This window comes from Manis pentadactyla, chromosome 15, assembly GCF_030020395.1.
Source record: "Manis pentadactyla isolate mManPen7 chromosome 15, mManPen7.hap1, whole genome shotgun sequence".
Classification (NCBI taxonomy): Eukaryota; Metazoa; Chordata; class Mammalia; order Pholidota; family Manidae; genus Manis; species Manis pentadactyla.
Window position 1 is genome coordinate 10628375 of NC_080033.1, and position 18165 is coordinate 10646539.

Consider the following 18165-nt stretch of genomic DNA (forward strand, 5'->3'; position numbering starts at 1 on the left):
AGCAGGATGGACTGTGAGGGCATGGGATTGAGCCCAGGGGGCCTGTGGGTGAGCGGTGAGCCCTGGAGGGTGGGGCTGGTGAGTTTCTCAGGGTGCCCCGGGGAGGGAGGGTGGCGGCGGCCCCCGAAGGAGATGGGGCAGAATCCGGGGAGATGGATGGGGCAGACAGGGAGGAGCGAGCAGCTGAGAAGCGTGGGGTGGTGGGCGGTGGGCTCAGCCGGAGCTGCGAGGATGCCGGGCACCTCGGGAGGGATTGGCTGCTACCCTGCCCTGACCCTGCCCCACCCCTGCAGCATCACGGGCCTATGCCGCCCCGTGTGCGCCCAGGGCTGCGTGAACGGCTCGTGTGTGGAGCCCGACCATTGCCGCTGCCACTTTGGCTTTGTTGGCCGCAACTGCTCCACAGAGTGTCGCTGCAACCGCCACAGCGAGTGCGCCGGTGTTGGGGCCCGTGACCACTGCCTGCTTTGCCGCAACCACACCAAGGTGGGCCGCCCAAGGCCTCAGACCCTGACCTGGGACTAGGTCTCCAGCCCACACTCCAGCATCTGCAGCCTCGTTCCATGCCCTGATAAGCGAGGCACAGGGAGGAGATGGCATAGTCCTACCCAGGGGGTGTTGGAGGACTTCGGGTGCACATCTGGGTTTTTATCAAGAGGGGCTGCCCTGGAGTAGGGGACAGAGGTGACGCTTGGCCAGGGAGCATAGCTCGTGGAAAATTGGGAGAGGATAGGGAAGGGCTTTCTGAATGCTACACTTTGGGCTGGAGGGAAGAGCCCCTCATCACTGGAGGTGTGCAAGTGAAGGCAGAGGGCTAAACCAGACAGGCGGGGATCGCCCAGACCGAGTGCCCGAGCCACTGCTGCCCTCTGTGGCACTCAACCTGCTCCTCCCACTCCTGTGCTCTGCCCCTCTGACCGCCCTGTCCCCGGTTTCCAGGGCAGCCACTGCGAGCAGTGCCTCCCACTGTTTGTGGGTTCAGCCGTGGGGGGTGGGACCTGCCGGCCCTGCCATGCCTTCTGTCGTGGCAATAGCCACGTCTGCGTCTCCAGGAAGGAGCTTGAAATGGCCAGGAGGGAGCCGGAGAAGTACTCACTGGATCCGGAGGAGGTGAAAGAGTATGGGGGCCTAGACGCCTGGGTCTTAGGGAGGAGGAGGCTGGTGTTTGCCTTTTTGTGATCACCCTTTCCTTCCTTGGCCAGATCGAAAACTGGGTGACAGAGGGTCCTAGTGAAGACGAAGCCGTCTGTGTGAACTGTCAGAATAACAGCTATGGAGACAAATGCGAGAGCTGCCTCCATGGTTACTTCCTCCTGGATGGGAAGTGCACCAAGTAAGGGGAATGGGGCCGGGACCCTTGTCCTGCTCACTAGGAATAGTTCTGGGAGCCAGACCTCCCTCCCCAGTCCTCTGCCCTCAGTCAGGAGAGGATGAAATCCCCAGGGAGCCCCCAGGCTGGGGCAGCTGTTGGAGGCCATGAGCTGGACTCCGATGGGAGATCCCTTGCCTCTGAGGCCAGTGCTGAATGCAGGCTGCAGAGCAGCCTGATGGCAAATGGGGGGCAAAGAGACCGGTACTACTGAGGGACGAGGCCTCGGGACAGTCGCCCTATTCCTGAGTCTCCTGTATGGTCAGTAGGCTCTGGAGTCTTACGACCCTGGGGTCAGATCCTGACCATGCCACTTAACAGTTCTGTGGCCTTAGGCAAATGGCTTGATTTCTGTGGGCCTCAGTTTCCAATTCTGGCCTGCACGGATTGGAACTCAAATATGCTGCATTCAGCATGGGCCCCTGTAGGTTATGGGAGCTCTGTGACCTCCTTTTTGTTCCCCTTCCTCAGATGCCAGTGTAATGGCCATGCAGATACATGTAATGAACAGGACGGGACGGGCTGCCCATGTCAGAACAACACAGAGACGGGCACTTGCCAGGGCAGCTCCCCCAGTGACCGCCGAGACTGCTACAAGTACCAGGTGTGGCTGGAGAAGCAAATTATGGGCCAAGGGCCCCACACCAAGATGTCAGAACTGGGATGAGGTAGCCCAGTTCAGTCAGGGACCGACAGCATGGTTCTTGGGGTCAAGATCAGCCTGATAGACTGTTCCTGAGCTCCAGTCAGCTTCAGGCCCTGGGCAGTGATACTAGCGACCCAGAAATTAACCTCTGGGGGGTGCTCTCAGACTGGTAAGGAGATAGACTCCATTACAGAGAGTCACAAAGTTGCAAGGTAAAGACTGTAAGTGCTAGAAAACCATCTCATAGTAGCTTAAGCAGAAAAGAAAATGGACCTCAAAACTAAGGTCCAGAGTCTACTTTCAGGAATGGCTGGATCCAGGTGCTCACCCAGTGTCATCAGGAGTCTTTCTCTGTATCTTGACTCTGTTTTCTCTCTGTTGGCTTCATTCTCAGGCAGGTTTCCCCAAAAGAGCAGCCGCCTTTTGATGACCTAGGGCTAATAGGAGATCTCGTATCATTACTAATACCCAGATTCAAATTCTCTTTGAGTCCATTTCCCTTCTCTTCAGCCAGGGGGCTCCTGGAGCCCCTGTACTGGTTGGTTGCCATGATGCAGACTCACCATTCACACAGGGGATGTCTTATGTTCCCCACTTGGGTTATAGTCCCAGGACCCCACCCACCCATCTACTGATTCCACAGGGAAAAGAAAATCCCTTGCTTGCCTCAGTCATCTACATCTGCGCCCCTGCCAGGCTCCAGAAACATCCACCCCAAATGGTGACCACTTGCTCAACCTTACCAATCACTAAAATTCCCATCCTGGACCAGAATTTTTGCTTTCTTGATGCATCATCAAAAAGCCCATTGGCCTTTGCCAAAACAGACAGCCCCAAGATTAAATCAGACCTCCTCCTCCAGCTCTGAAACAGCAATGTGTTTAGGTTCTAATACTGACAGCAGTGGTTGTGGTAGGTCAGGAGAGCCCACACTGAGCTGGTACTGCAGTGTGGAGAACAGTGGAGAAGGCGCAGATATGGAAAGCTCATCAGGGCTGTGCTGGCACCTTGGTGATCTGTGGACCTAAAAAATGAGGCCCAGAGACAGTACGTGTCCCATCCCAGGTCAGACAGGCAGTTGGGTTGGAGCCTGGACTGACCCTGGTCTGATCCCAGAGCCTGAGCAGTTACCACTGTACTACAGGAATCAGAACAGCAGTGGTCCCTCCATTCACCCACTCACACATATTTACTGAGCACCTACTATATGCCAGTCACTGTGCAAGGTGCTGGGACACAATCGGGAACAGGCAAAATGTTCTGTCCTCAGGGAATTTACATATTTGTACAGGAGTCCGGCAACAAACAGATGCATAAGTCAGATACACAGTGTGTTAGCAATGAGCAACATGGAGGAAAAAGGCGAACTTTTTTTTGGGGTGTGGAAACAGTAGCTGTAGTGGCCAAGGAAGCCTCAGTGAGAAAGTAATGCTTGAAGAAAGACCTGATGAAAGTGAGAATACCAGACAAGTGGACATGGGCTTGTGGGCAGGTGGAGAGCTATCCAGCCAGAGGATCAGCCAGTGCAAAGGCCCTGAGGTGGGATGTATCAACCATCCAAAAACAGGACAGCCTGCAGGCAAGGGGTCCACCCTGCACTGCACCTGTGATTTCAGCAGCCCCATGAGGGAGCCCTGTTTACTACCTGTGTACAGAGGAAGATCTCAGGTTCAGCAAGGTTAAGTTGTCAGTCTAAGGCCAGCTAGTGAGGCAGAGCCAGGATTCAACTGAACTCTATGGCTCTGCCTCAGGGTTCCAGAGGCCTCGGCATCAGGGTGCTATAGTCACTGGCAATGACACCAGGGACAGCGGTGCTGGGGTGTAGGGTCCTGGTGGCTTCTATACTGTCTGGGGTGTTTGGGGGGTCACAAGGAAGCTGCTGGGGCACAGAGGGAACCCAGGGACTGCTACTTACCAGTACATAGAGAATATCGGTTCTGCGTGTAGGGTGGCTGGGCACTAAGCTCAGCCTTGAAGGCCGCCTCCACCCCGACCCTGTCTACAGTGTGCCAAGTGCCGGGAGTCATTCCATGGGAGCCCGCTGGGCGGCCAGCAGTGCTACCGCCTCATCTCCGTGGAGCAGGAGTGCTGCCTGGACCCCATGTCACAGACCAACTGCTTCCATGAGCCCAAGCGCCGGGCTCTGGGCCCTGGCCGCACTGTCCTCTTTGGTGTGCAGCCCAAGTTCACCAACGTGGACATCCGTCTGACTCTGGATGTGACCTTCGGTGCTGTGGACCTCTATGTCTCCACCTCGTATGACACCTTTGTGGTCCGTGTGGCCCCTGACACAGGCATCCACACTGTGCATATCCAGCCACCGCCCCCACCCCCGCCACCTCCACCCCCTGCCGATGGCGGCCCCCGTGGGGCCAGCGATCTGGGGGGACCGGGGGCTGGGGGGGGGGCGGGCACCCCAGCAGAGCCGCGGGTGCGGGAGGTGTGGCCGCGGGGCCTGATCACCTACGTGACAGTGACAGAGCCATCGGTAGTGCTGGTGGTCCGCAGCGTGCGGGACCGGCTCGTCATCACCTACCCACACGAGCACCACGCCCTCAAGTCCAGCCGCTTCTACCTGTTGCTCCTAGGCGTGGGAGACCCGAGTGGGCCCGGCGCCAATGGCTCAGCCGACTCGCAGGGCCTACTTTTCTTCCGGCAGGACCAGGCTCACATCGACCTGTTTGTCTTCTTCTCTGTCTTCTTCTCCTGCTTCTTCCTTTTCCTCTCTCTCTGCGTGCTCCTCTGGAAGGCCAAGCAGGCCCTGGACCAACGGCAGGAACAACGCCGGCACCTGCAAGAGATGACCAAGATGGCCAGCCGTCCCTTTGCTAAGGTCACTGTCTGCTTCCCGCCAGACCCTGCTGCCCCGGCCCCCGCCTGGAAGCCAGCTGGGCTCCCGCCACCCACCTTCCGCCGCTCTGAGCCCTTCTTGGCACCTCTGCTGCTGACAGGGGCTGGCGGGCCCTGGGGACCTGTGGGAGGGGGCTGCTGTCCACCGGCCATCCCTGCCACCACTGCCGGCCTGCGAGCTGGCCCTATCACCCTCGAGCCCACCGAAGATGGCATGGCTGGTGTGGCCACACTGCTGCTCCAGCTGCCTGGTGGGCCCCATGCACCCAATGGTGCCTGCCTGGGGTCAGCCCTTGTCACACTGCGGCACAGGCTGCACGAATACTGTGGGGGCAGTGGGGGTGTGGGGGGCAGTGGGCATGGGGCCGGTGCGGGCCGGAAGGGACTGCTGAGCCAGGACAACCTCACTAGCATGTCCCTCTGACCCACTGCCGGGTCCTCAGCCACAGCAGCCAGGACCCCTGCTGGGGCTGCCCTGGACTTGGGGCCCGTCCACCTGAGGGTCCCTGGACTCTGTATCCTCAAAGACCCCTGGCTCTTCCCCCAGGGATCCCCAGACAGGGCCTTCTTCATTCTGCATTCAACAATTATTTATTGAATACCTACTATGTGCCAGGCATTGTCAATGGCACCCAGCAAAGGAGGAATCAAGACAGGCAAGGTCCGCGATCTCATGGGTCTTAGATTCTAGTGAAGGGAAACAATCATCACGTGTGCACACATGCGTGTACACACACATGGATGCACCTAGACAAGTAGGAACAATGCTGGGGGAGAAGGGCCACAAGACAGCAATGGCACGTGGCTGCTGGGGACTGCAGGGTAAAGTCAGCAAGGCATTCCAAGAAGGGAGGCTTAGAGGTGGAGGAAGAGCCATGGGGGCAGCTGGGGTGCTGGGTTCCCAGCAGAGGGACCTGCAAGCACGAAGGCCCTGAGGTGGGTCCGGCTCATTTTATTAGATCAGAAAACTGGCCAGTGTGAGGAGGAGATGAGGTTGGGGACTGGCCAGGGCCAGTCATGCAGGGCCTCGTGGGCCCCAGATGGTTTGGGGTTTTATTCTCAGGGCAGTGGGGAGCCGTTGGACAGTTTTATAAGGGAGAATGACAGGATCTGCCATACCTGTTTTAAGAGGTCAGTCAGCTGTGGTGTGGAGAATGGATTGGAGGGCGCAAGGGAGGCGGCTGGGAACAAGAGATAAGAGCTGGATTAGGGTGGTGGCTGTGAGAGGGGAAGTTGGGGACAGAGGTGGGAAGTGTGTGGGAGGACGTAAGGATGGTGTGGGTGTGGGCATGAGGGAGGGGAGGAATCCAGGATGACCCCGAGTTTGTGGTCTGAACTGTGGGTGGGTGGCGGTGTGTATTTCCAGGGGCAGACCGGACCCTGTGGGGAGGATCAGGAGTCCAGTTTTAGACCTAAGTTGCCCTTCAGCCATCTCTTCAGTCATGTCCAGCCAGGGGAACAGAAGCTGCTGAGTATTTCAGCAGAAGGAACTGAGTGCAGGGGATTCGCTGTACTGGTGAGGGACACGGCTGATTAGAGGCAGCCCAGGGGCAGGCAGGCAAAAGCAGGAAGCTGCTGCTGTCATCTCTAGGCTGGCGGGACACAGCTCAGGTGGACTTCCCTGGCCCCAGGGTCACCCAGCTCAGAGCACAAGGAGGCAAAGCCACTATCTGGGATGCCACCCCAGGTGCGGTGGGTGGGGCACGGGGGAGGACCCCACCACCTTGAGGACTCCCCTCCCAATCCTGGCCATCTTGAACTTGGGACTCTCCTTCCGTCTCCCAGTTGCTGCTCTGGACCTTGGGCCCCGTGGCCTCCCCTCTGCTGGGGGCCTCAGTCTAAGGCCCGTCCATGTGTGCTATCAGAGGCCATCTGAAAGAGTGGGGAGCAATTGAAGCGACAAATAAAGAGCCTGAGGAAGACTGTGTCCATGTGCCATCTGCATGCAAGGAGGTGGTGTGATTTGGCTCTGAACCAGCACGTGAACACTGGATAAGTCAGACTGCATAAATGCCTTTATCTTGGTGCCCCCTCCAAGCCTTTAGACCTGGGCCTGGCTCCTGGCTTGCCCTCCTAGGCAGGGGTGAGGGTGGTGCCACTACAGAAGCTCCTGTTCCCCAGAAGGACGAGCCAAGGGGAACGAGGGCAGTGCAGCCTTAGACCCACAGATCTCTATTGCAGGGAGACCCCAGTTTGACTCCCAGGCTCGGGTTTTATTCTGGCCCCTGACGAGAGTTCAGGCAGCATGGAGACAAAGGAGGCCCCAGCGCGATGAGCTTTCTCTAACCCGAGTGACTCAGGGCCTAAACCAAAAGATCACGGGAGCTTTTATCTGCCAGGGCCCTGGGCAAGCAAGAGCCCTGAATGGGAGGTGGGAGCAGGAGACCTCTGTCCCCTTAGTCAACTTTGTGAAGCATGGGAGTCTTGCTAGGAGTGTTAGACTGTGTACCTTTCTGTCCACCTCAGTCCCTAGGTGCAAGCTGGCTGCTCCATCTGTTTATTTATAAAGCCAACAACACAACGAATTGGATTTAGAGGGTGTGTGGGGCTCCAGCGTGGTCCGTGAATAACAGTGTTTTCAGATGCACGGGTAGCTCAAAGGATTTTCAGGGATTACTCTGCCCACTCATGAGTTTTGCCTTTATAAGCTGATGGTAGTATGTAACCTCCAGGACAATGTGAACTTGTATGTACTGAGTAGTCATGCTAGAGAATTTGCCATGTTATGGTTCCATTCAATCCTTCCAACAACCATATGAGGTAGGTACCATGTAATCCTCATTTTGCAGATGAGAAAACAAGTTCATACATGTCACTTAGCTGTTGAATGACAGCTACCACTTGAACCCAGGTCTCTGACTCTGCATACCAGACCCCTAGGTTCTTCACCTTCTGAGGAAGGAGCCCTTTCCTTAGTGCAGGCTGACCTAGCTGAGAGGGGTCCCAACACAGAATGGGCACTAGGGCAGGTGTTCAAACTGGCCACTTTCTGTTGGGGATAAGGCAAGATTTCCCAACTGGGAGCCAGCCAGCAGCGGGACAGGCTGCCTCACTGAGTCTGGGGGCCAGCGGAGAGCTCGTCCTGCCTGACCAGGAGAGTGCTAAGGCAGCTCTTCAAGACTCCGTGTTATGCTCAGACCCTCTGGAAAGTTCTCTTCCTGGCTGCCACCTGCTGACTTTACCTTCCAGTGCAGAGCATTGGCACTGCACCTGGGCCTTTTCTATGGGATGCAGAGCCACCCTCCCTCCAACTCCTGTTGCTACTATGCAGAAGCTTGTGTATAAATGCCCCAAAGCACGTATTCCTCCCTGAATGTCAGCACCTCTGCTGGCTCCTCTCCCTGGTATCCGTAAGCCTGAATGCAAGAGGCTGAGGGAGGGTGACAGAAGCTCATGGAGCACAGGCACTAGGGTCCTGGATTCTGACACCCTGTGGGTGTCAGGATAGGGGAGGGGGGATGTCACCAAGGGCCTGTAGCATTCCAGCACTGTGCTGGAGACTTAGCATGTGTTCTAACCTTCCCAGCATCATGCCTGGGAGGTGCAGGCTCCTTCCCCTGTTTTGCAGATTCAGAAGCTAAGTGTCTTGATTAAGAACTCAGGACAGATTAATAGGTGAGCCCAGATTCTGACTTTGTCCCCCTACCCCTACATTCCCTCTACAGTTACTTCCCTTCTTTAAGCCAATGTCTACTACCTGTGAACACTCATTACCTCCACTGACAGTGGGCCCCACACTGTTCCGGATCTGGGGACATGGTGCCGAACAAGGTCCCTGCCCTCAGGGAGCTGACAACCCAGGAGGGAGTCAGGTAATAAGTCACTGATGTGGTATGTTGGAAGATGACCAAAAAACGGGGCAGTGACGGAGGGGAGGGGGGTTGGTACTTGCTATTTAATGTAAGGTGAAGGGAAGGCCCTTCTCATCCCATGACATGTGAGCAGAAGTGAAGGAATAAGCCACAGGGACATTTGAGGGAAGAGAATTCCAACTTGAGGGAGCAGCCAGTGCAAAGGCCCTGAGGTGGGAGTGTTCCTTGCATTTTAGAGAAACAACAAAGAGACTTGTGGTTGGCGTGGTGGGAATAAGGAGGAGACGAGATCACAGAGGGAACAAGAGGCAGATTGTGCAGGCCATTGGGCCACAGAAAGGACTCTCACTTTTACTTTGTGCAGGAGGAGCCATGAGAGGTTTCTGAGCACAGGAGGGATGTGATCTAACTCGGGTGCTCACAGGGCGTCTTTTGGGAAGGAGACTGAAGGATGGGACAGGCAGGGAGCCCAGGGAGGGCCTGCTGAATTGGTTCAGGCTGGAGAGGAGAGTGGTTGGAACAAGGTCGGGGGTGGGGGTGGCAGGGGAAGAAGTGGGATTCTGGATGTATTCTGAAAGTAGACGCCACAGAACTTGTTGATGGATTGGACACTGTGTGAGAAAGAAAGTGATTGAGCAGCTGGGAGGATGGGGTTTGCTGTTACTCACAGAGACAAGACTGTGGTAAAAGCCAGTTTGGGGGGAAATCAGGAGTTAAATGTTAGCCATGTTAGATCTGAGGTGCCTTATTAGATACTCCAGGGGAAGATATTGCTCAATGGCTGGGTACACAGGTTGAGAGGAACAGTAAATAATACAAATAATAAATTATAATTAGAATAGTTATGATCTTATAATACATAATGATATTAACAACAGCTTACTAAGTTCACTCTTTGGCCTTTCCACCTGCTCCATTTCTTGCTTTCACAGTAGCCATGTAACATATTAGGCATTATTCTCAGAAGAGGAAACAGGCTTATTAATTAAATTAAAGGTTTATTAATTCGCTAAGAAAACACAGCTAGTCAGTGGCAAGAGTCAATTTTGGGTCCCAGGTCTGTCCAAATTTGAGACCAGAACTTTTTTTTGTATTAAAGTATCATTGATATACAATTTTATGAAGGTTTCACATGACCAACATTGTGGTTTCAACATTCACTCATATTATCAAGTCCACCCCACATACCCCATTGCAGTCACTGGCCATCAGTGTAGTAAAATGCTATAGAGTCATTACTTGTGTTCTCTGTGCTGGACTGCCCTCCCTGTGATCTACCTACATTGTGATCGTGGATTATAGTACCCCTTAATCCCCTTCTCCCTCCCCACCTACCCTTCCCAAACCCTCCCCTTTGGTAACCGCTAGTCCCTTCTTGGAATATGTGAGTCTGATACTGTTTTGTTCCTTCAGTTTTTCTTTGTTTTTATACTCCACAAATGAGTGAAATCATTTGATACTTGTCTTTCTCTGCCTGGCTTATTTCACTGAGCATAATATGCTCTAGCTCCATCCATGTTGTTGCAAATGGCAGGATTTCTTTTTTTATGGCTGAATAGTATTCCATTGTGTATATGTACTACACCTTCTTTATCCACTCATCTACTGAGTTGTTTCCATACCTTGGCTTTTAGTAACTAGTGCTGCGATAAACATAGGGGTTGCATATGTCTTTTAAAATCAGGGATCTTGTTTTCTTCCAGTAAATTCCTAGGAGTGAAATTACTGGTTCAATGGTATTTCTATTTTTAATTTTTTGAGGAACCTCCATATTGCTTTCCACAACAGTTGAACAAATTTACATTCCCACCAGCAGTATAGGAGGGTTCCCCTTTTTCTGCCTCCTTGCCAGCATTTGTTGTTTGTTGTCTGTTGGATGTTGGCCATCCTAACTGGCATGAGGTGATACCTCATTGTGGTTTTAATTTGTGATGTGGAGCATCTTTTCATGTGCCTGTTGGTCATCTTAATTTCTTCTTTGGAAAGTGTCTGTTCAGATCCTCTGCCCATTTTTTAATAGGGTTATTTGCTTTTTGGGTGTTGAGGCGTGTGAGCTCTTCATGTATGTTGGATGTTTAATCCCTTATTGGATAAGTCGTTTATGAACATATTCTCCCATACTGTGGGATGCCTTTTGTTCTGCTGATGGTGTCCTTTGCTGTACAGAAACTTTTAAGTTTGATCTAGTCCCATTTGTTGATTTTTGCTTTTGTTTCCTTTGCCGAAGGAGATGTGTTTAGGAAAAAGTTACTCATGTTTATATTCAAGAGATTTTGCCTATGTTTTCTTCTATGAGTTTTATGGTTTCATGACTTATATTCAGGTCTTTGGTCCATTTTGAGTTTACTTTTGTGTATGGAGTTAGACAATAATCCAGTTTCATTCTCTTGCATGTAGCTGTCCAGTTCTGCCAACACCAGTTGTTGAAGAGGCTGTCATTTCCCCATTGTATGTCCATGGCTCCTTTATCGTGTATTAATCAACCACGTATGTGTGGGTTTATATCTGAGACCAGAATATTTTCTAATCTACTAGTTGCTTTTGTAATAGAGAGAGCGGGTTGAACTGGATGATCCTTAAGGATTCCTTTCAGCTCTGGAGAGCCTTACACCTGGCAGTTCTCTGCTTTGGAGCAAAGGTCCCCAAAACCTACTAGAATTGTGCGTAGGTCAAAAGTCCATAGGTACTGAATGGGCAGGGGACTCACCTAAATTTCTTCTTTGAACTTGAGTGTCTGAGCTCTACCAAGACAGCCTTTCTGGTTTTGCCTATTTTGGGGATCAGGGCAGAGCTTCAGGGAGGCAGCTAAGTGGTTACTGGTCTTGCGTTGTTAGAGGACACCCTTGCTTAGAGGGGGAAGAGACTTGCCAACGTCACACACAGCCGGTCAGTCAAGGATCCGACTCCTCTGAAAATCCTCCTTCCTCACCTGTGTCCCCACCCCCCTCACCAATCCTCCGTCTCCACCCAGATTGCTTCCCTGGCACAACAGGATGTAGGCGGAGTTGGTTTTCAGGTATTTATTGTGGATGCATCCTGGCGGCGGGATAGGGCGGAGGGGAGGCAGAGGAGGCCGGGTGGCAGGGGTGTAAAGCGGTGGGGTGGGGGCTCACTTCTTTACCCTCGGATCTTCAGTTCCCGGGCCATCTGACAGAGCGCGCAAGGCAAACAAAAGGTGAGGGCCGCCCAGTCGTGCGGGATAGAGCCCTGGAGGCGGGGAGAGAGAGGTTAGGACCCCCGACCTGGACCCTAGGGGGCCAGTGTCCAGCCCCGGCCCCCGCGGGGCCCGGGCCCGTGCGCACCTGGATGTGGTAGCGCTCGCGCATGCCGGTGCGGAGGGAGTTCAGGCCTCCGAGCAGGTAGGGCGCGCAGCAGCACTCTCCAAAGTCATCGGAGATGCGGCAGGCGAGGCACAGGGGAGCGAAAGTGCCGCACAGACCTGGGGCGGGCGCCGGGAGGTCAGGGTGGGGGCCGCGCGCGCCACCTGCCGGCTGCGCCCCGGGAGGGGAGAGGCGGAGGGTCCCGGGAGCGAAGTCGAGGTCCGAGGGGGAATTGAGTGTTGGAGGAAGCGAAGGTCCCAGAGGGAATTAAGGGTCTCAGGAGGGCATTGTTTAGAGGTCGGCAGATAGGGTCTGGAGGGGAAGTTGGCGCCGCAAATACGAAAGTTAATGGTGCCAGGGGGAAGTTGCCCAAAGCGAGGGCAAGTTGGAAGGTGGGAGATCAGGAACCCAGGGCGTGTTGGAGGTCCGAGGAAGGGTTGAGGCTAGGGGAATTCAGGGTCCAAGGAAGAGTGGGGAATGGGGTTAGCAGGGCGTTGGGCGGGGTTGGAGGTGACCTCGCGCCCCTCCACCTTCCCTGGGCCTAGAGAGGGAGCGGTGGGCACTCACAGACGGGCATGTCATTGCAGCAGTCCGTGAGACCGGTGTGCCAGTCACTGAGCTGGGTCTGGTAGCTGCTGCTGGCACACTGGGGCTGACTGGTCACTGGGTAGGACATGGCTGCGGAGGTGGGGGACTGAGGTCAGCGGGCAGCCTCACCGCGCCGACCGCCGACCGGCTGCCGCCCCGCTGCCGCCCCTCCCTCTGCCGGGCAGTCTGGGCGGGGCCATTAGGCCGCCCACTGAGAGGACACCACTGCGCCTCCCTTTTCCCTTCTTCCACATCTGGGCATCGACACCCCAGGCTGTCCCGGTTGCCGCTGCCCCCTGCGCATCTGGTTGAGCTGGGGGTGGGGGCTCCTGCACGTCTGGGGAAAGGTGGGCGCCCCGTGTGGACGGGGCCAAGACGTGCTGTTGCCTCTTCCACATCTGAGCCAGGGGTGCTGGGTTCCCACATTTCAGGGACCTCTGGGATGCAAGCAGGTGCCATCTGTCTTCAAAGCCAGGGTGCCCAGGGGAGGGAAGCGGCCAGGTTCTGGGGACTGGAAGAGTTGCTGGTCCATCCAGCGATCCCACCTTTGCCTTTCACGTTGTCGTGCATCTCAAACTGCATCTTGCTGGCCTGAGGAGGCGGTGTTGGGGACGGCAGAGGTGACGGCGGTGACAGTGGCAGAGTCTGTCCAAGGGACGCTGGATACTAGGGTAGGGGAGGGCAAGGGGCAGGGGCGCTGGGGGCTGGGTTCTCAGGGGGAAGGGAGCTGGGGAGAAAGAGGCCGAGTCAGCCTGTGGCTCGGAGAGACACGGAGTAGGGCTGTATGGGGTGGGGGCGAGGAACTCGCCCATCTCTGTACAGCTGCCCGACAGACCCTGGAGGACCCTTCTCATATCAGAGGCAGAGCTGGATAGAAAGACCGAGAGGCAGAGTCAGAGACAAAGGGAGAGAGAGCAGAGCCAGGTGCCCAAACAGACGCTGCCAGTGCCTCTCATACCTGCCCAGCACTGCAGCTTCTACAAGGCCGTTCCATAGGCAGAACCCTGAGGCTCAGAGAGGTGAAGAGAAATGCCCTACATCTGACGGCCTAGGCCAACGGGGTCAGTTGAAGGGATGCTGGGCCCCAGTACTTCCAAATTCAACCCAGTGCCATTCAGGTTGAGAAAGGGGAGTCAGGGCCCATCAAGAAAGACAGGATGTCCAGAGAGAGAGACAGAGATATGCAAGGAGACAGAAAGATGTAAGCGGAGCGAGTGGAGGAATAATAGAGCAGAGTCGCCCGCCTCAGAGCAGAGGGCTGCGAGCAGATGCTCCTACCTGCAGGACTGTGATGGTGATGATGGAGACAGAGGTGCGGGTGACGCGGGCACTGAGTTCTCAGTCTCAGGCCAGGAGCTGCTTATATTTGGGCGGGCCATGTGGCCCTGGGCGGGGCTCTGACAGAGGTGCCCAGGGAGCCAAGCCGGTCTGGCTGATGCTCTTTCCCCCACCGGGGACTTCCCTTCCCTCCCTTTCTATCCCCCATCCCCCCCAGCCCCCTCTAGCCTGGCCTCACAGGACAGGAAATCTTGGGGAAGGGGGTCCCAGGATGAGGAGCTGGGAGTGGAGACGGAATGGGGAGTGGGCAGAGAGACTAAGAGATGGAGAGAAAAGGTGCAGGGGAGGTGCAAGGGGAACAGCTGCGTCAAAGTACAGAGGCCAGAAGAGAGGGAGACACAGAGAAACGGGGAGGGAATGGAGGACAGAGACAGAAGGGCGGACCAGATGGAAGAGAGAGAGAAGGAGATTCAGAGAGACAGAGGGAGACATAAGACAGAGACAGAGAAGCACAAAGAGCTGGAGAGAAACAACAAGAAAAGGGGAGACAGATTTGGGGGAGAGAGACAGAAAGGCGGAAAAGTGGAGGGGCAGGTAGGTGGAGGCGGCTACCACCACGGCCTCTTGGAGGAAGGGAAAGTGGGAGAGGAGAAAGGCTGGTGGTGCAGGAGAGAGTGCAGTGTGGGCTCCCTTTTGGCGACCTCCCCCATCATCCTCAGGGAGACCCCCTATTTCCCCAGGTTGGGGGTGCATTGCCCTCCCATGCAGGGCCACCAGGTACATGGTGGGGCAGTGTGTTTTGGGGTGACTCATGTTGGAAGCAAAGTAAATAAACATACCTCACCTCACCTCCATACTGGGAAGGGAGGAGGCTGGGAACTGAGAAGCCTCAGTTCCTGAAGATGGTTGTGGTCCAGAACTCCTGGGTCCTGACAGAGCAGAGGCCTCAGGGCCTGGACTCTTGGGTCTGAGGGACAAGGGGCTGGGGGCCTGAACTCTGGTTCCTAACAGAGGAGGGAGAGGTGGCTCGGATTCCTGGGTCGGAGGGAGGAGAGGGCTGGGGTCCAGATTCTTGGGTTAGGCTGAGTGAAGGAGGGGTCCTGGGATTCCTGACTGCTCAGTTCATGAGGAGTGAAAGAGCTGGGGACTTGGCTGCCTGAGTCACCAAAATGTCCCCGTAACAGGCCTGGCGGGATTGGAGGTGACTCAGTGAGGGAAGCAGTGTTTGAGCCGGGTGGGGTTCCCAGCACAGGTATCACCCCAAAAATGTAGGAGGTACTGGAAAATTGGGGTGTCACCTGCAAAGAAGGTAGTGTTGTCACTCCACTGGGTATTGGTATGGGGTGATGTCAGGTGGATCACCCTGTTGGCTTGGGATCCCAGCTTTCCCCCTACTTCCTGATCCAACACTCCAGGACCCAAGCCTTGGTGTCCTGGCACCACCCAGATGGCTTGCTGTCGTCGCCCTCAGTCTGTGTGCAGCACTCTGCAGCCACCCTGGAGCCTGAGCATCTTGGGGGTCTGCCCTCTCCACCTCTAGTGTCTCTGTCCCCATCTCCGCATCTCTGTCTCTCCAGCTCTGAACCTTTCTTCATCTCTGCTAATCTGTTTCCTAATTTCTCTGGTTCTCTGTCTTCCCAGCTCTGAATCTCTCTCCCCCTCCCAAGTTCTGTGTCCCTTGCCCTTACCCTGGGGTCTCTGTCTCCTAGCCCAGCATCCTGCCCGCCATCTGCAGGCCGGCCCTGGCTCCCAGCCATCCAGCCCAGGGGCTGCAGGTGACTCAGGGCCAGGCATCTCTAAGGACCCCAGGGCTCCCAGGATGACAACCTGAGCTGTCCTCAAGTTCCCTTTCCCCACTCTGACGCAGCCTGGGGGCCGCGATTAGGTACAGCAACTCATCTGGATGAGGAAATCGGGACTGGGGAAGCTGTGAGGTGGCCTGCTTGGGGGTGAGGAGGGCTGTGAGCAGGAAGAGGAGGGGCCTGGGGGCTGGGGAGGGACCATGGCAGCATCTCCAGGCATCTGACTTCTGTCCCCCTCAAATAGGGTTGCCAGATAAAACACAGGACACCCGGTTACATTTGAATTTCAGATAAACAACAAATACTCTTTTTAGTTATTTATCTGAAATTCAAATTTAAGTGCGCATTCTGTATTTTTACTTGCTAAATCTGAAGCCTTACTTTCAAAGGCAGAGGAATCCAAATCCCTGGTCCCTCTCTTCCCTGAACCCAGGATTCTGGTCCCCCAGCCCTCCCTCCTCAGGACCTGAGACTCCAGGTCCCAATCCCCCTTTCTCTCTCCCCTAGAATCCACAGAAGGGGCTCACAGGCCCTGGATCCTTGAAACCCAGGAGTCCAGCCTCCCAGCCCCTTTCTCCCCAGAATCCAGGAGTCCGGGTCAGCTCTGCAGCCCGTTGCCCAACGTGGATTGCACAAGGTGGGTGGTGCCATTCATGGCCCTGGTGGAACCAGTTGGGCTGAGCCGGCAAGTGAGGCGCCCCCTTCCCATTCTAAGCCTGCCGATTCCTTGAGGGCCGTCCCAGCGGGGCTAAGTGTGGAACTGGAGGGACCTGGGCAGGGACTTGGGGACTTGGATGGGTCACAGAGTCTGGGTTTGGGTGTGTTGTGTGTCTGTCTGGGTGCTTGCTGTGTGTCGGTGGGGATTGTCACGTGTCTCTCTGTGTTCCTGTGTTTGGGATGTGAAATGTGAGGGGGTCTTTTCCATTTGTTTGCCCATATTGCCCTCCTTCGATCTACCCACTGTGCACCTGTGTTTGGGTATGGTTCCAGTTGTAATGGGTCTGTAGTTCTGACAGGATTAAGGCAGAGATTAGTTATTGAGTAGTGGCCTTGTGAGATGGACTCCAGAGCCAGAAAACCTGAGTTCAAATCCCAACGGCATCTTCCTTGCTGGGAAACCTTGGGCCAGTCACTAAACTTCCTTGGACCTCTATTTTTTCCATCTGCAAAATGGGTTGTTGCAAATAGAGTTGTTGAGAGGACTGAGGGAGTTAATTCATGTAAAGTCCTTAAAATTATGCTTGGGATGTGGGAATATTTTGTGTTTATGGTGATGATGACCATGTGCTATTTTAGTTGCTGGAGGTACAATAGTGGATGAAACCAAGTCTTTGCTTGTGGTCCCAGTAGGCACTGAATAAGTGGCCTCTCAGTGGCCGGGCATATAGTTGCTTACCTCGGCTGTCTCTCTTGAATGTGGGATAGATATTGCTGTGTGTGTTAGCGTGGATGCTTCGAGTCTGCGACTGTGTGCTTTTGTTTATGTTTGTGTTCATAGGTGGTTATATGTGGTGTGTGTGTGATTCTCTCATTGTGAGGGTGCAAAGGCAAGGTCACACCGAGCAGGAGTGAGGGCGTGTGTTCGGGTGATCTCACATGACTCTGAGGTGCCAGGAATGTGTCTGGATTTGGGATCTTGAGAACCCCTCTCTCAGCTTCTCCTTTACATATTCCACAGGTGACCCTGGGAGGGTGACTCCCCCCAGAATGGGCCTTGGTTTCTCCCTTAGGGGGATGGTGGGCCCAGTGGCATCAGAAGAAACATGAGGGTGAAAGGGAAGGTGCAGGGAGACAGGTGAGGCCAGGGAGAGGCTGGGAAATGTGGTGGGGACACACAGATGGTGGGATGGGGATGGAGGAAGAGCTGCACAGAGAGATGTGGATGCTCCTCCATCATTCCCTAAGCACTTGCGGAGCCCCTGCAGTGTGCCAGGACCTCTGGCAGGCATTGGATCAGGGTAGAGATCCCCAGAGAGATGAAGACCCACCAGGAAAGCTGTTGCTGCCCTAGGGTGGCCCACCTGTCTCCATGACAGACAGTGACAGGTCTGAGTGATGGCGATGCAGTGATGGAGAGGGACAGAGAAGCCCTGCGCCATCCCCCTCACCCCTGTCCAGATCAAAGAACAGAGGCCTTGGGGAAAAGGCCCCTCCCAAGCTGGGGGCACCCCCATGAATCCTGTTCTTATCATCTCCTAGGGATCTCCTCATCTTCTTCTCATAGGATGATACACACCTGCCCCCTCCTAACCACTATTTTCGACCTCAACCGGGCTCAACGCCCATAGTGAGAAGTGCTTGGACAAGCCTGGTATCTTGGAAGCAAGGGAGGAAATCCCTGAGAGTGTCTGTCCTTGACCCTACCTTCCCCAGGCCCCAGGAGTCCCAGGTCTCAGCGCCCCCCACCCCAACCCAGGGGTCCCAGGTCTCCCTCTCCTTTGTTTGCTCCCTACTACACTCTGTGTTTTGGTCTCCCTGTATCTTTACATCTATATCTTGA

At 55.1% G+C, this 18165-nt stretch overlaps 2 protein-coding genes and 1 long non-coding RNA gene across 12 annotated transcripts in view; 1 reads left to right on the forward strand and 2 right to left on the reverse strand.

The window, feature by feature from the left end:
• Nucleotides 1–6792, forward strand: part of MEGF8 (multiple EGF like domains 8) — a 37480-nt gene extending 30688 nt beyond the window's left edge. For 3 of the 9 annotated variants that reach the window (XM_036896455.2, XM_036896457.2, XM_036896456.2), the window contains exons 38-42: nt 294–486; nt 940–1110; nt 1203–1333; nt 1841–1973; nt 4021–6792. In XM_036896455.2, coding sequence (XP_036752350.2) covers nt 294–486; nt 940–1110; nt 1203–1333; nt 1841–1973; nt 4021–5289 — 1897 coding nt within the window. In that variant the 3' untranslated portion in view covers nt 5290–6792. Of the gene's footprint in view, nt 1–293; nt 487–939; nt 1111–1202; nt 1334–1840; nt 1974–2658; nt 3428–3962 lie in introns of those variants that run through there. The other 6 variants (XM_057493596.1, XR_008994225.1, XM_057493594.1 and 3 more) reach the window with 6 other exon arrangements.
• Nucleotides 2221–6049, reverse strand: LOC130681174 (uncharacterized). The gene is made up of 3 exons (XR_008994228.1): nt 5985–6049; nt 4591–4806; nt 2221–2452 (listed from the first exon to the last, which is right to left on the reverse strand). It is a non-coding gene; the product is annotated as an uncharacterized LOC130681174 (long non-coding RNA).
• Nucleotides 6793–11682: 4890 nt separating the features above from the next.
• On the reverse strand, nt 11683–14012 carry CNFN (cornifelin). Of its 2 annotated transcripts, XM_036896625.2 has the most exons (5): nt 13864–13907; nt 13131–13176; nt 12565–12675; nt 11980–12116; nt 11683–11884 (listed from the first exon to the last, which is right to left on the reverse strand). In XM_036896625.2, the coding sequence occupies exons 2-5, from the start codon at nt 13165–13167 to the stop codon at nt 11795–11797; spliced, it is 375 nt and encodes a 124-aa protein (XP_036752520.1). In that variant the 5' UTR covers nt 13168–13176; nt 13864–13907; the 3' UTR covers nt 11683–11794. The 2 variants fall into 2 exon arrangements, with proteins under 2 accessions (XP_036752520.1, XP_036752521.1); XM_036896626.2 differs by lacking the exon at nt 13131–13176 and having other exon boundaries at nt 13864–14012.
• Nucleotides 14013–18165: the final 4153 nt, after the last annotated feature.

Coding starts and splice junctions, on each gene's coding strand:
- CNFN (XM_036896625.2), bottom strand. CDS start 13,167: ATGCAGTTTGAGATGCACGACAACGTGAAAGGCAAAG. Junction 12,676..13,130: donor CGACAACGTGAAAGGCAAAG/GTGGGATCGCTG, acceptor CCACCTCCGCAG/CCATGTCCTACCCAGTGACC. Junction 11,885..11,979: donor GCGAGCGCTACCACATCCAG/GTGCGCACGGGC, acceptor CCCCGCCTCCAG/GGCTCTATCCCGCACGACTG.